At 47.5% G+C, this 13,841-nt stretch overlaps 1 protein-coding gene across 4 annotated transcripts in view; it reads right to left on the bottom strand.

Annotated features, from left to right (window-relative positions):
• ICE1 (interactor of little elongation complex ELL subunit 1) overlaps positions 1–13,841 on the bottom strand; it is a 57,077-nt gene that overhangs the window by 26,894 nt on the left and 16,342 nt on the right. For all 4 annotated transcript variants that reach the window (XM_043601439.1, XM_043601423.1, XM_043601431.1 and 1 more), the window contains exons 5-11: positions 13,721–13,832; positions 12,136–12,212; positions 11,153–11,190; positions 8,943–9,025; positions 8,683–8,722; positions 8,541–8,597; positions 914–1,000 (exon numbers count right to left, since the gene is read on the bottom strand). In XM_043601439.1, the coding sequence (XP_043457374.1) occupies positions 914–1,000; positions 8,541–8,597; positions 8,683–8,722; positions 8,943–9,025; positions 11,153–11,190; positions 12,136–12,212; positions 13,721–13,832 (494 nt within the window). The remainder of the gene's footprint in view (positions 1–913; positions 1,001–8,540; positions 8,598–8,682; positions 8,723–8,942; positions 9,026–11,152; positions 11,191–12,135; positions 12,213–13,720; positions 13,833–13,841) is intronic.

Below are 13,841 nucleotides of genomic sequence, written 5' to 3' on the forward strand. Positions count from 1 at the left end.
GACTCACGAGACGCAGGCCCCACCGGCCCGCTGGCGGTGCGTCTACCCAGAATGTGACAATCTGCTTAAAAGCACCCCATCACCGTGCCTCCCTTCGCCTCACAAAACCTCACGAGTCGCGAATCGAGCACTGGTGAGAACCAGGAACTCGTCTAGCAACCTTCTTCTGCAGGAACTTTGCCTTCAGAGCCGGAGAGTAAACACTAGGTCCGCGTTTCTACAGATTTAGATCCTCAACGATCTGGCAATTCACAGCAGCTAACCACAAGAAACTAGTTACACGAAAGAAAAACGGCCAAGAAACACTTTCCTCTAACGCGAGACCGCTAACTTCTCCCCATCCCCGCTGGCACGACCAACCCCGATTTCCAAATCCTAAATCCTGGGTCGGGTGCACGTGGGCACGTGGGAGAACGCCTCCGCAGCTTTCCCCTGCAAATCGGGGCGTCCCGCAGATCATCAGGGGTGGCGCTGCGCGGTGACCACGGCGGTCCTCTAAAGGAGCCGACGCGAGCACGGCAGGTGGCGGCGACAAGGTCAACCACAGGCGCTGGGTAAGTGGCAGGAAAACTGCGCGCAGCCGGGCTGCCACTGGGTTCAGAAAGGGCCGTGCCCCCCGGCGTCCTGCCGGCTCCCGCCACACGCACTCCGTCGTGTGTCCGTCCACTTTCTCTGCGCGTTCTCCGCTGGAAGCCGCCACTTAAGCGGCGAAAGCCGAAGGCGCTTTTAATTTTCTTTTGGTTTGAATTTCAGGCCCCGCTGAAGGGAAAGGAGCTGCGCATAACGAGAAGCACCCACGCCAGCCCATCTCACTCTGGTAGCGGGAGACGTCACAGACCGAAGGCATACGATGCCCCGGGCAGACGCTTCTACGGTCACGTATGGGAAGCGCCTGCGGAAGCTGCGCTCTCACCTGGGACACACCTGCTGCCTTCACCAGGTAGTCTGTGTGTTGTGTTTATACAGAGCCAGAGTTCCTTCAGAAGCAGCTTTACTTTCCCTGTGAAAAAGAGCACAGTATTAAAGACAGGTCACTTGGCCCAGTCCCCCCAAGGCCAAACACACTCGTAGGAAATCGGGAGTTCCCAGACTAGGTTCCCGCAACACCGCCCCCCGAGCGCCACCACCGCGCGTGACACGCTCGGCTGCAGGCGGGAAGGCCTGCGACGCTTCAGCTCAACACTGAAGGCTGAATGCACGCTTGGTTTCGTTCGAGGGGTGGGGGAATGAGAGGGCATGGGATTCGAAGGACCAAATCTACTTGCTGTCGAAGGCCTCTATCGTCTTTGTATATGCGTGGGCCCAATACATCTCTGGCCTTGTCACAGAAGGCGGTGAGAGATGAGGGACGGAAGCACGGCCAGAATGACCGACGTCGGAGACGTCGGCTCCCCGTACACGACAGACAATGGCAGAGAGGCACCCTCGGTCACAACAGGGTGTCAGAGAACCCGTGAGAACTGACCACGCTGTAACTGACCCGGGGGCTTCGCGGATAATGGAAAAATCCATTAATGGTTTTCAGGGGTGACAGGATGGGAGACAAAAATACGTGTGTATAAACACTTGGAAAGGAAGGGATCATCACACACACAGACACACAGAGAAGCGTATGCTTTTATAAGGAAAAGTGAAAGTTTCTGAATTTGTATGAATTTTCAAAAGGGTCTGAATTCCTAAAATAGTTGAGAACCGTCGGTTCAGGTTGAAAGGTAAGTATTTCTATAGATTTAGATCCTTGATGATCTGTGAATTCAGATTTTTGTAACTAAGACAGGCCTAACGAAATTCTTAATGTAACATTAAGAATATGACACTATGGGGGCGCCTGGGTGGCTCAGTCAGTTGAGCATCTGACTGAATTCAGCTCAGGTCATGATCTCGCGGTCCATGAGTTCGAGCCCCGCATCAGGCTCTGGGCTGATGGCTCAGAGCCTGGAGCCTGCTTCCGATTCTGTGTCTCCCTCTCTCTCTGCCCCTCCCCCATTCATGCCCTATCTCTCTCTGTCTCAAAAATAAATAAATGTTAAATTTAAAAAAGTTCTTTAAAAAAAAAAAAAAGAATATGACACTATGGTTTTTAAGTGAGTTTAGCATTAATGTGTACATACATTCCAAAAAACTCCCAGAACAAAAAATATTCTTAAAAACTTAAGTATGAACGAAGAGCCTGTGGTCAAATCTGCATCAAAAGACCAACCACGCTAAGGAAAGTTCAATTAAAAATGCCCTTTAAGTGTTAGGTAATTTCAGGCCATCTCAAGCTCTATTATAGTTTCCCTGAAGCTCTTAAATTAGCCGGAAGCACTTATTGAAAATACTGAAATCTTTAATCCGGTTCTAGAGAGGATAAAAGACCAACCTTTTAAGCCAAAATATCTGCCAAGAATTCATACTTTGAAATAGGTCGGCTCTACGGAAGCTGGTGGACTGCACGGCCCCAGAAAGGGGACCAGGATAAGTGGTGAGAACACGGTAACAGGCAAGTTTAAAAGTCTGACGTTTCCAACCTCTCCTGAGCCAGGTCAGCTTCCGACTTGCACTGTGTGTGAGCCACATCCATTCTTGAGTTCCAAAATTCTTCAACAAGCAACTTATCTACGTGGCGATTTAACCTACCCCAAAGCCTCCTTCCAAACACTGTAATGCCCTTTGCTTAAATGACCTGACCGGGATCCCTGCTTACAAGGAACCTTAAAAAAAAAGAAACAGAGTTACTTTTCTATCCTTACGGAGGCTACTGCCCACAACTACACCTGTTCTAACTGAGCATTCATTACTTCTCATCGGACAAACACAAAACAAAAGTAGCCCTTCCCAGTAAAGCAGGAAAAAATCCACCCTGTGCTTTCCTTACTCAGCTGTGAAGTGGAAACCTCATTGGGTCCAACTGCACACCTTCCCCCGTGCCTGTAAAGTCCTCCCTGAATCAGAATCTAAGGCGTCGACGAGCATCTCGGAGCCTGTCTGCTCCACGGATTTGTCAGTTACACCACATGAACACTACGCTTCCTTCAACATGATGAGCTCGCAGTTACGTTTTGATGTCTGGGTGGGCGTGGGCTTTGCTCAGGTTCTTCCTTCCCAAACACTCGATTATTCTGAATACCTATTCTTCCCGATAAGCCTCGACCGCCTGCTTGTCCTTCCCCATATGAAACCGCAGCGGGGTCTGCGTAAGATGGGAAAACTCACATCTTTACACGGCAAGTCTCTGATCCAGGAACGTAACGTTCCCTTACACGTTCTGGTCTTTAACGCTCTCCACGGGGTTTATGGCTTTTCCCGCTGAGGCCGGGCGCACACGGTTCATAGGTTTTCTCTTCCTAGAGGGCTGACGGTCCCGCCGCCTTTGGAGGATGGGCTGTTCCTGTCCCGTCCCTATTCTGACAGGTCACCATCGGGCACCGCACATCACACTCTGCCAGCAGAGTCCACAAGACAGTCTTACCATCTGCAACGATGACAACTCTGAGCCTTCCTTATCGGATCTACAGCTCGCTCTCGTCTGTGCTGGCCCTGCTCCACTGCTGATGGCTTCCAGCCCACACAGAGTAGACGGCACAGAAAGCATGCGCGTCCGCTTCTCACGGTAGTGACAAGGCTCCTCCATTTCACCTTTCTCGATTTCAAAATGTGTTGTTCTCGGGGCGCCTGGGTGGCTCAGTAGGTTAAGCGTCCGACTTCAGCTCAGGTCATGATCTCGCATTTCATGAATTCAAGCCCCACATCGGGCTCTGTGCTGACATCTTAGAGGCTGGAGCGGGCTTCCCATTCTGTGTCTCCCTCTTTCTCTGCCCCACCCCACTTGTGCACCCTCTCTCTCAATAATAAATAAACATTTAGGGGGTGCCTGGGTGGCTCAGTAGGTGAAGCGTCCGACTTCAGCTCAGGTCACGATCTCGCGGTCCGTGAGTTCGAGCCCCGCGTCGGGCTCTGGGCTGATGGCTCAGAGCCTGGAGCCTGTTTCAGATTCTGTGTCTCCCTCTCTCTCTGCCCCTCCCCTGTTCATGCTCTCTCTCTGTCTCAAAAATAAATAAATGTTAAAAAAAAAATTAAACAAAACAAAATGTGTTTTTCTATTACTACCTCACCAAATATTTTTCCCTGAGGAACGGGTACTTTTTGTCTTCGGCAGCTGTTGTGGTATTCCTGAGACAAATCTGTGAGTCGTAACTTGTGTGTGTTCTCTACTACTACTAAACTTGAGTCCCCAAAACTTCATCTAGTGCCTTGCAGCCACGTTCCTGAGTGCCCGCGCTTGGAGTCTTGAGGACGTGAGCACGGGATTCTCAGCCGCCTTTGGTACTGGCCTATTTGAGTTCGAGAGAATGACATGGAAAGCGGTCCGTGTTTTTCTAAGTTCCGAAATGAATACATAACAATAAAGACATTCGTCTCATCCACCGGCGCCTTTACAGAGCTCCCTTGTAAGTCATCTGGATCTTCGACGGTGTTAGATCTTTATTTTATTTTAATTTCTTCTGGGTTATTTTTCCCGTTCAGGTTTACAACTATCCCGACTCAATCTGAGCATGCTTTCCTTGAAAATGGCCCATTTCACAAACACGATCAAATCTGAATATAAATCTGTGAACTAAGTAATTCTCTAACTGCAGTTCTGTTCCAGTTTTCCCAGTCCTCGGGCTTTTGTCCCTTCCTGTCTCGGTCACACCTGCCGAAAGGAGCTGTGGGCTCCGCCGGCCTTGCAAAGATCCAGCTGTTCCATTTAATGGCCCCAAATCAATTGCTTTGTTTCCTATTTCATTAACTTAGGTCCTTCCTTCCATTTTCCTTAGTTTCTGTTTTCCGTCGCATTTTCTTACTTTGCTATTCATCTTCTGTAGGTCTTGCTTTCTAGAATAATCACATAGGCCCACTCGTTCCTGTGAATGCCATACTGGCAGGATCGCAGAGACTTCAATACTGCCCTACTGTTTACTTCCAAAAGGGCTTAGTATTTCAGTTATTTTCTGTTATCCAAGAGGCGGTTTGTGTCTATGCACATTTAGTTACCAGATAGGTTTGGTAAGTAATTTTCCCCCCCTTTGGGCGAGGGCAGGATTTTTGTTAACATCTTATTAAATATCGGTAACTTAATAATATATTAGGCTATAGTTCCTGTTGTCTAGTAGTCAACCTTCATATATGTTTGAAAAGTATTTTAAAGAATTCTATGTTTGTGCTTTAAAAGGACTAGATGGAAATCACCAATCTGCAATTATGAAATCAACTCTACCTCCTACTTTGTCTGCTTTTACAAAATCAACTGTTTCTGCGAAGAATACTAAGGCCTCTTATGGAAACAATGTGACTATTCCCTCTAGAATTTCCAGGCATTTTTACTCGATGCAGTTTCATGATTTTAGGTCTGTGACCATAGCATTTGCTTGGCGAACGGATCAATCACCAACTGATCAATCAACTTAATCAACCTGGATATTCCCTTTTAATTCATGTAAACTCATTTCCAGGCTGGAATTACTTTTTGCCTGATGACGGCTTCAAGTTAGCATTTGTTTGAAACTTCTTTATCCATCCCTCTACATTCAACTCCATTTGATTTTAGAAATACTTCCTACGACATGCCAAAAACAAAAGTCATGCACAAGAAGTCACACCCAACACCTGGAAGGCCTTTCTAACACAAATATCACGTGTGTGTCCTGCTCCTGAGTTTCCTTCAACTACTTCTTGCCGACCTTCTGTCCCGAGGGCTCTGTCCTCCCCTCCGAGAGGTCCTGCTGGAGGACCATGGGGACATTGGCGATCTGGCTTTCCACAGTCGAGAGCCCCGCTGGCTCCATTTCGCAGCAGCGGCCGATGGCTACGCTCTTAGACTTTCTCTAACGACATCACCTCTATTTTTAACATTTTCTCCTCGTTCGTGATTTAATCCTGCTTCTTCAGGGTTCTTCTCCTTGAGTGTGGTGGCTTCCTTTCACATGCCTGCTGCCTCTCGGTTTTAAACGAAAGTCAAGGCAGGACATCTTTGAGAGCCAGTGTCTACTTCTTCAGCGTCCGTTTCCCTGGCGACAAACGAAGGGTCTTATCTCACGGACCTACAGGTCTCTACCTTCGGACGGAAGGGATGCAGAGTGAACCAGTTACAAGGATTTACCCGGAGAACGTAAGTAGCCCATTTTCTGGGAACCGGAGTGGCTACCCTTCAAAGCAGCCATCATTCCTCAATTTCCTGATTTCCTCACATCCACACCCACTCCGAGTGCCTCCTGTGCCACAAGTGACACTTCACAGACCCGAACTCTGGGCCACAGCGTGTGGACAAGTTCCAGAAACGGCTTGTGACGTGGAAAGGCTACAAAATGTTCACCCTTGAATCAATCACCTGGCAAACCTGTCCTGTCCTGCTCTTTCTCCCACTCCCCGTGCCCCTGAGTGGAAGCAACATAGGGCTTCTGCGATAAAACTTGCTTTTTGAGGGCTGCTATTTTCTCTGTCGTTTTGGGTTTCATCACCAACTGAAGCCACCTGCTTTACACCTTCCTCCACTGCATACACTTTTTAACTCTAAAGGAGAGTTCTGTGTTATTTTTTTTTCCCTGCCATTTTTAATGGAACTTAGAAGGAATAAAAGGGAAATGTGGCATTCAGGCAGACTTTTTAAAAATGAAGTCAACCCAATACTCCAACTTGTGAATTCTTTCATAAGTATAGATGGCCCTTGAATCACATGGGGGTCAGGGGCACCAAGCCCCGGCAGTTGAAAATGCACATGTAACTGTGGCTCCCCTAAAACCTAACTACTAATAGCCCACTATTAACCTGAAACCTTCCTGATAACATAACAGGCAATAACACATATTTTATGTTACACACGTTATATGCTGTAGTCTTACACTAAAGTAGGCTAGAAGAAAGAAAACGTTGTTAAAAACTCAGAAGAAACACTCACAGTGCTATACTGCAGTTACAGGAAAAAAGAATACCCACATATAAGCGGATACGCGTGTAATTCAAACAAGTGTGAAGGGCCAAAAGAGTGTATTAAGAGAAAAAGTGTTACTTGGGAATTAAATCCACCAAGGTCCTCAGTGAAATAATTCACAGATGCCCAAAGACTTCACTTACTTAGAAGAAGTAAAACGTACAGCAGACAATATGCTCAGCGTCACGGTGAGGGGAGGCAAAAGACCAAAGAAAACAGAACGCGGGGCTAGAGAGCAGCCAAGGGGGTGGGGTGGGAGGGTTCGGTTTGAGACGGCGAGGCCTGAGCACATCAGATCCTCAATCACCCGTCAGCGCAGAAGAGAAGACGGGGACACCGGCAGCCGGCAGGTGGCTGCGAGAGGCCAGCCCAGCGTGCCCGCTGCTTCCCTGGGCAGCACGTCTGCCCGAAGCCTGGCTTTCCACATGTAAGGGCACGAAGAGCAGGGTCAGAGCACACGGAACGTAGCGAGAGCAGTGAACGGCCAACCGGGGTCCAGGCAACTGCAAGGCGTCGACTATTAAAGCCTCAAGCCCAGGAAAAGCTGGTCCTATGCTCGGAATTAAAAGAAAAAAAAAGGAAGCAGAGACAAGGTAAAGGAGACTTCCGAAGAGACACTATCTACACGCCCAGAACAACACGAGTGGTTTCAGTAATTTCCGTTTGGATGAGAAATAACACGCTGGTGAATGAAAATACCATTAGTTACTTATTTACCATTTTCAATCCATCCCTTCCCGAGAAAGTGTGAGACAGGCAGAGCAGAAATTCACAATCTAGGTTTTAAAAGTGAAAAACAAGGGCGCCTGGGTGGCTCAGTCGGTTGAGCTTCCGACTTCAGCTCAGGTCATGATCTCCCAGCTCGTGGGTTTGAGCCCCGCGTCGGGCTCTGCGCTGACGGTGCAGAGCCTGCTTGGGATTCTCTCTCCCTCTCTCTCTGACCCTCCTGACTCTCACTTTCTCTCTCAAGAAAAATAAAAGTGAAGAAAAAAGAAGGAAAGTAAATGGCCAAAGATCAAACAACAAAGAGGAAGATTAAAGCAAAATCTGCCAATTTCTCAACTTCCAGAGTTAGACCTTCTTGCCTGCAAGATAACACACCGAACGACAAAACGCACACGGACGCAACCCCTCGCTCCCCCACGACTGCCCTTTTACTTTCCTGTATAAATGCTGGCCTCCCCCAAATGCTTCTGTCCTCCAAAAATACAGCCGAGGGCTTTGACTCCAGTTTTCCTGCCTGACTTTAATAATCGTTATACATCTGGCACCTAAGAAAGTTTATAAATTAACTTGAGAAACTTCGTAAGAAAACTATACTTGTTTATTGACAAGTATGGAAATTATATCTCTGACAGTTTCCTTTTCCAAACAATATTGCTTTCTGAGTCTTTCATTCGCTATTTTATTTGATCAGACAGCAAGGTGCTAACACGTGCAGACCTGGGGGAGACGTAAAACAGGACAGGACGCCTCGCACGTGAATACCCGCTAAACCTCAGAATCTTCCTAATTACAGGTGAGAGCAGCGAGCCACCTCCCAAACCACCGAAATCACACACAAGTAAAAAGACATCTGTAATATACTCACTTTTATCTATGCTTCCGTAAGAATCGCTTGAAATTTGTGTTCCAATATGTCTCAACTCTAAAATCATGGAGGAGAAAACTGTTAATAAAGAACACTGCATGTCGAGCCAGGATTTTTAAGTAGGCATGAAGTGAATACTCACCCTTTGCAGTTTTCTGTTTAGAGAATTCATCCAGCCGTTCCTGTGAAAACAAAAGGCTGCCAGTGTCTGTAGGGGACAGAGGGGGACACAGAGCGCAGGCGCCCCACACCCAATGTGAGACAGGGAGCTGAGCGGGTCCTGCGGAGTCTTGTGGGGTGGCCCCGCTCTTGACTCCCGTGGGACCAGGACCCGCTGGGCTGGTGGACAGTACGAAGCCCCGAGGCTGGCAGTTCCCATGTGTGTGTGCTATTATCTGTTACCTGTGTCTTCCTAAATTCCTTCTCGAGTATCTTCTTCTCGGTCCTCAGTTGCTTGAAGTCCTGAGTTTGCTTAACAGCAGCCTCTTTCAAGAGTGCAACGGAGAGAGAGAACGATAATTTACCAACTTTACAACTACCGTTCGCATAATACTCAAAATATAATCTGAGTTTTCCTTACTTCGCAGAACTTTAACACAAATTTTGTAAGTCGCTGCTCCTTCAGCGTGTTATCGGTCAGGGATAAATGTAGGAACACTTCGCATTTACCCTGTTGTCTGTGAAACCACAGACTTGGCTCAGACCCTAAGACTCCTTTCCGATCCCAGCACAAGCCAGCCCGTGCCCTCTGGTCAGGCAAGAACCCGATACACATGAACTTTCCAGAAGGAGGGGCACTGCTCCCCCGTGCTCTTCAGCAAGAAGCAACGTTCACGCGTCAGACGTGTCAGAAGCGTGGCTTCATCTCAGAATAGTTCCTACCGTTCTCTGTTACTGGGGAGGGGGGCAATCTTCGCCGTGCTTCTTCTATGTTGTGCCTTCCTGGAGTTCCCTTCAAGCACATACTTCCAGCGAGTGCCTTTGCTCTAGACCTACTTTTAAGGAATTGTGATAGTTCTTCCCTGGATCTTCGGCAAATTCTTCAATCTGGCTTCTGGTTCTGAAGCACACGCTCCAAATACGTTAATCAAGAATTTAGGGGGGCCTGAGTGGCTCAGTCGGTTGAGCATCCGACTTCAGCTCAGGTCATGATCTCGTGGTTCATGTGTTCAAGCCCCACATTGGGCTCTGTGCTGACAGCTGGGAGCCTGGAGCCTGCTTCGGATTCTGTGTCTCCCTCTCTCCCTGGCCCTCCCCTGCTCATGCTCTGTCTCTCTCTCTCTCTCTCTCTCAAAAATAAACATTAAAAAAAAAATTAAAAAAAAAAAAGAATCTAACCAGCATTGACTTCATCTGAATATGTTCAGACACAACTGCCATGAAAACTAAACTCCCATAAACCACTGCAGTAACGATCCATCCCTGACTGCTCCGACAAGCCTGAGCATTTCCTTACCTGATTATTATGCCATATCACTTACGAGGAAAAAATATTTTTGTCACACGGGAAATAAAGGTTACACTTTTGCTTCAAAGGAAATCTGTTCTAAGAGCTATACACAGTCTCCCAGGCATTTCAGATGTCTTTGAAACATTCCCTAAAATAGACACTTCTCTCCACACACTAGCAAGAGAAAGCAATACTTAACAAACACAGTCATTTCACATTTACTACCGTATTGTCAGTGTTTGTGCAAAAACCCAATCAGAGGAAAACTTGTTAAAATATTTATAGAGTTTAAATCTAAAAATGTAGGCTCAGTCTAGGTAAATTAATGATGAGAAATATTTTCAGCTAAGTCTCTTCTCTGTGCCCGATCCAACTACGTTGAAATTCTTACTCCTCCACTACATGAAAAATGAACCACGCTCTGAAGGAAGGTGGGATCAGCTTGATGAAACAGCCCACGCAGGAATGAAAGGGGGACACGGAGACCCGCAAAGCCCCACTGGTCTCTCCCTGATGTATTTCCGTGTCCCAACCACATAACGAAAGGGGAAAGAACCCAAAGGAAAGATCTTGAGATCAGTTCCTGAAAGGGCTATTAGCTGTCCCGTGAGGACTCAGCTGACCCTCTCGCGGTCCCTCTGTGTTCTTCCTACTCAGCGTAGAATGAGCCCGAATCCAAACGCTGGGGCGGGGAGGGGGTCAGAGACAAAGGGATGATACCCAGGGCAGGCAGTTTCTCAGAACCTTCCCACAGATGTGTCATAACTATCTAAAAACATCAAGTTTCCTGGCACCAGAAGTAGTATTTTCTTTCTACTAACCTCTTATTTCAGGGAACAATGAGAAAGCCTCCTAAAACTCAACTTCCCGAATTAAATCCTTTTCCTGACTGCTGCTTTTGAAGGTAAAAACACGGGCCGCTCCTAGTTTGGGCCACGTTTCAGAGATTTGCCACACAGTATGCTCATATTCCTATTCTTCCCCCGGAAGGGAGCGCTGCCGTCGACCCTCCGGCTAATTGTGCCCTCGGCGCGGCCACTCAGGGCCCGCCCTCGAGAACCACGCAGCCACCGGGCCAAGCACTACAACTCTGTGAAGTCACCGGTGGGACTGGTGAGAAGAGCAGTGACCCCACCAGCGAGGTGACAACAGTGCCCATTACCTTCCAGCTTCTTCACCTTGGCTTCTAGCTTCTTCTTCCTATTGAGACAATTTTATAAGTTAAAAAGGTAAAAACAGTCAGCTTTCAAACCAGAAACATGTACGTTACAATTCACGGTACCTAGATTTTCTTAAATCGCTACAATTTACACAACAAAGGCACGTCGGTCATGATCAGTCATGACGAGCCTCGCACCTCGACCACTGAAATCACCAGCAGCTGTTCTGAAGGCAGAGGAAACCCAAGAGAGAGCGCTACGCGGCTTAGCATGCACTGGTTCTAAAAAAACTCTCTTTCCGCCAAGTCTGGGGTTTCCCGGAACTGCTGCGGCCTCGCCGCCAGGCAGAGCCGAGGCGTGCAGACGGGCTCCCGCAAGCGGTGCGGCACGGGTGCGGGCGGGGGGACTTCTGGGGCGCACGTGCCGGCAGTGCTCACGGTCCCACGTCCCAGGAGGCAGGGGCTGCCGAGCTGCACCGGTTTTCAGACAGACTTGGAGTCAGAGCGAGTGGGAAACTCCGAGAAACCGTCTCTGAGTAACCACCGCGTCAGGTCGACGTCACCGCACTGTGTGTGTGGCTCCCAAGCTTTGTGAGGAGCGGGGAAGTGACCAACTGGGTGCCTTCAGACAGCTCTTTTTATTAATGGTAACAAAGACCCCACCGCACAGGGCACAGGGCAAGGAGCTGACGGTCGTGTCTGAAGGCACACGGAGACGCGTGCATGCACGCGCAGACAGACCTAAAAACTCTGGAGTTCTTTCTCTGTGCAGTTCTTCAACGCGCCCAGGCTTCTTAGTCCTTCTTATAACCGTCACGCGAGGTGTGACCTCCATTTTACAGATGTGGAGACTAAGGCTGAAGGACCGGCTCATTTACAACCACAAGGTTAGTTACAGGCAACAGCCCAAAGACAGAGAGACAAATCGTACCATTAGCTCTTTTGGAAAAGGAAAACCATATTTCCACAGTTATCTTAACACTTACTGAGCATCTGTTTTCAAGCATTCTTCTTTCACACGAGCATACTCCTGATGAGTGTCCTGGTACAACTTCAGAGAACTCTGAAAAAAGATAACATATCTTATCTTATCACCATCAGTGATAACTTATTTTGACCTTGACCAGCAAAATTATCATCACTTAACAGTAAGAAGTTAACCAGATGAATACATACGTTAGGCAGGAAACCACCATATAATTCTTTGAACATTTTAATAAAGATAACCAGATCCTTAACGTAAATTTAACACGATTAATAGTCTCATCAAAGAAAGCTGCTAAGAATGTGAAAATATACTAATTTTAGGGCAACACCAAATCTCTGTAATACGGATTAGCAAATATTTTGGTCTCAACCAGTTAAAATTCAACAACATCTGAGGAAATTTTAGAGCTTAATAAATATAAGCTATCATTTTTACTATACAAAAATATACACAAACCATTATACTTAACGATAACTGGGAAGAATGTGTTAACACCCACTAACGTGTATGTCCTGATGGCCAGCACAGAACGGGAAAGACTGTCACTGAGCACTGTCTCCTACTACGTGCACATGCGGGGTCTCTAACTGCCACAGCTCCGAGAGGGGTTTCACGACCCCCTTGTACACACGAGGGGTCTGAGGATCCACAGCTGACTTATTCCTCTAGAGCCACAGAGAACGAGTGACAAATGAGGGCTTGCCACTGGGGTCTGACGCCAGTGTTCCTGCTTCCTCTCGGCTGTGGCTGCGGACACGATTATGTGTCAGAGGCAGCCAAAATTCAATGTTGCGGCTGTTTCCGTTTCACCTTCTTCGCATCATTCAACACAGAATAAAGACTTTCTACAAAAGTATTACGACCGGTCACTGTTGAAGCAGGTCAGACAACCGATCGGTGCACGACATTGCTAGAACAGCACCAGGTGAAGACTGGGAGGCACAGACACTATCGTGACGAGGGCCTGGAGAACAGGCTGAGAAGACCGGCGTTGTCCCAGCTTAGCTACGACATGTCTCAAGCAAACCAAGCAACCAACTTTACTGGCCTCTGACTTACGTTACCCGCAAAAGCCATAAATTCTCTCCTAAGACTCCTGGGAAGAGTACGCCGAAATTCATACTGAAGTGCAAGTTTACAGCACTTTTTTTTGCACCACCCCCCAGGTTTACAGAATTTTAAATAAACTGCAACTTGATTTTGAAACAGAGAACATGATCTCTCTTCCTTTAAGTTTGAATGTTTGCTTTTCATTTTATAACTAAAGCAAGACCAACGTGAATAGGCAATCAACGCAGGACACGCAATAGCCCTAAAAACCCACAGTTAGCAGGTTCCTCCGGAGAACCTCAAAGAACACAGAAGCCACGAACACAGCATTACAGGGCTAGCAATTACCATGAGGACCAAGCCTTGAATCAACCCGTGCGACCTTCTCTAAAAATAGTAATACGCTTAATGCTTCTTGACTAGCACCTGTTTCCTCTGTGAAGATGTAAAATGCCCCCTCATTCCAATGACAGTGAATAAGCAGCCCTTAGTTTACGGAAGGTGAAGCTTTGTGGGAAAATCCCTTCAGGTACCTTCTTCTCCTCTAGCTCTGCTTTTAAAGATCCCAGCTCTTCCTGACATTTCTGCAGAGGAGAGATTTTCTGAAGCATCTGTTCCACTTGGTGATGCAGAGTACTGTTCTCTCTAAAAACG

The sequence above is a fragment of the Prionailurus bengalensis genome, chromosome A1 (genome assembly GCF_016509475.1).
Source record: "Prionailurus bengalensis isolate Pbe53 chromosome A1, Fcat_Pben_1.1_paternal_pri, whole genome shotgun sequence".
NCBI lineage: Eukaryota > Metazoa > Chordata > Mammalia > Carnivora > Felidae > Prionailurus > Prionailurus bengalensis.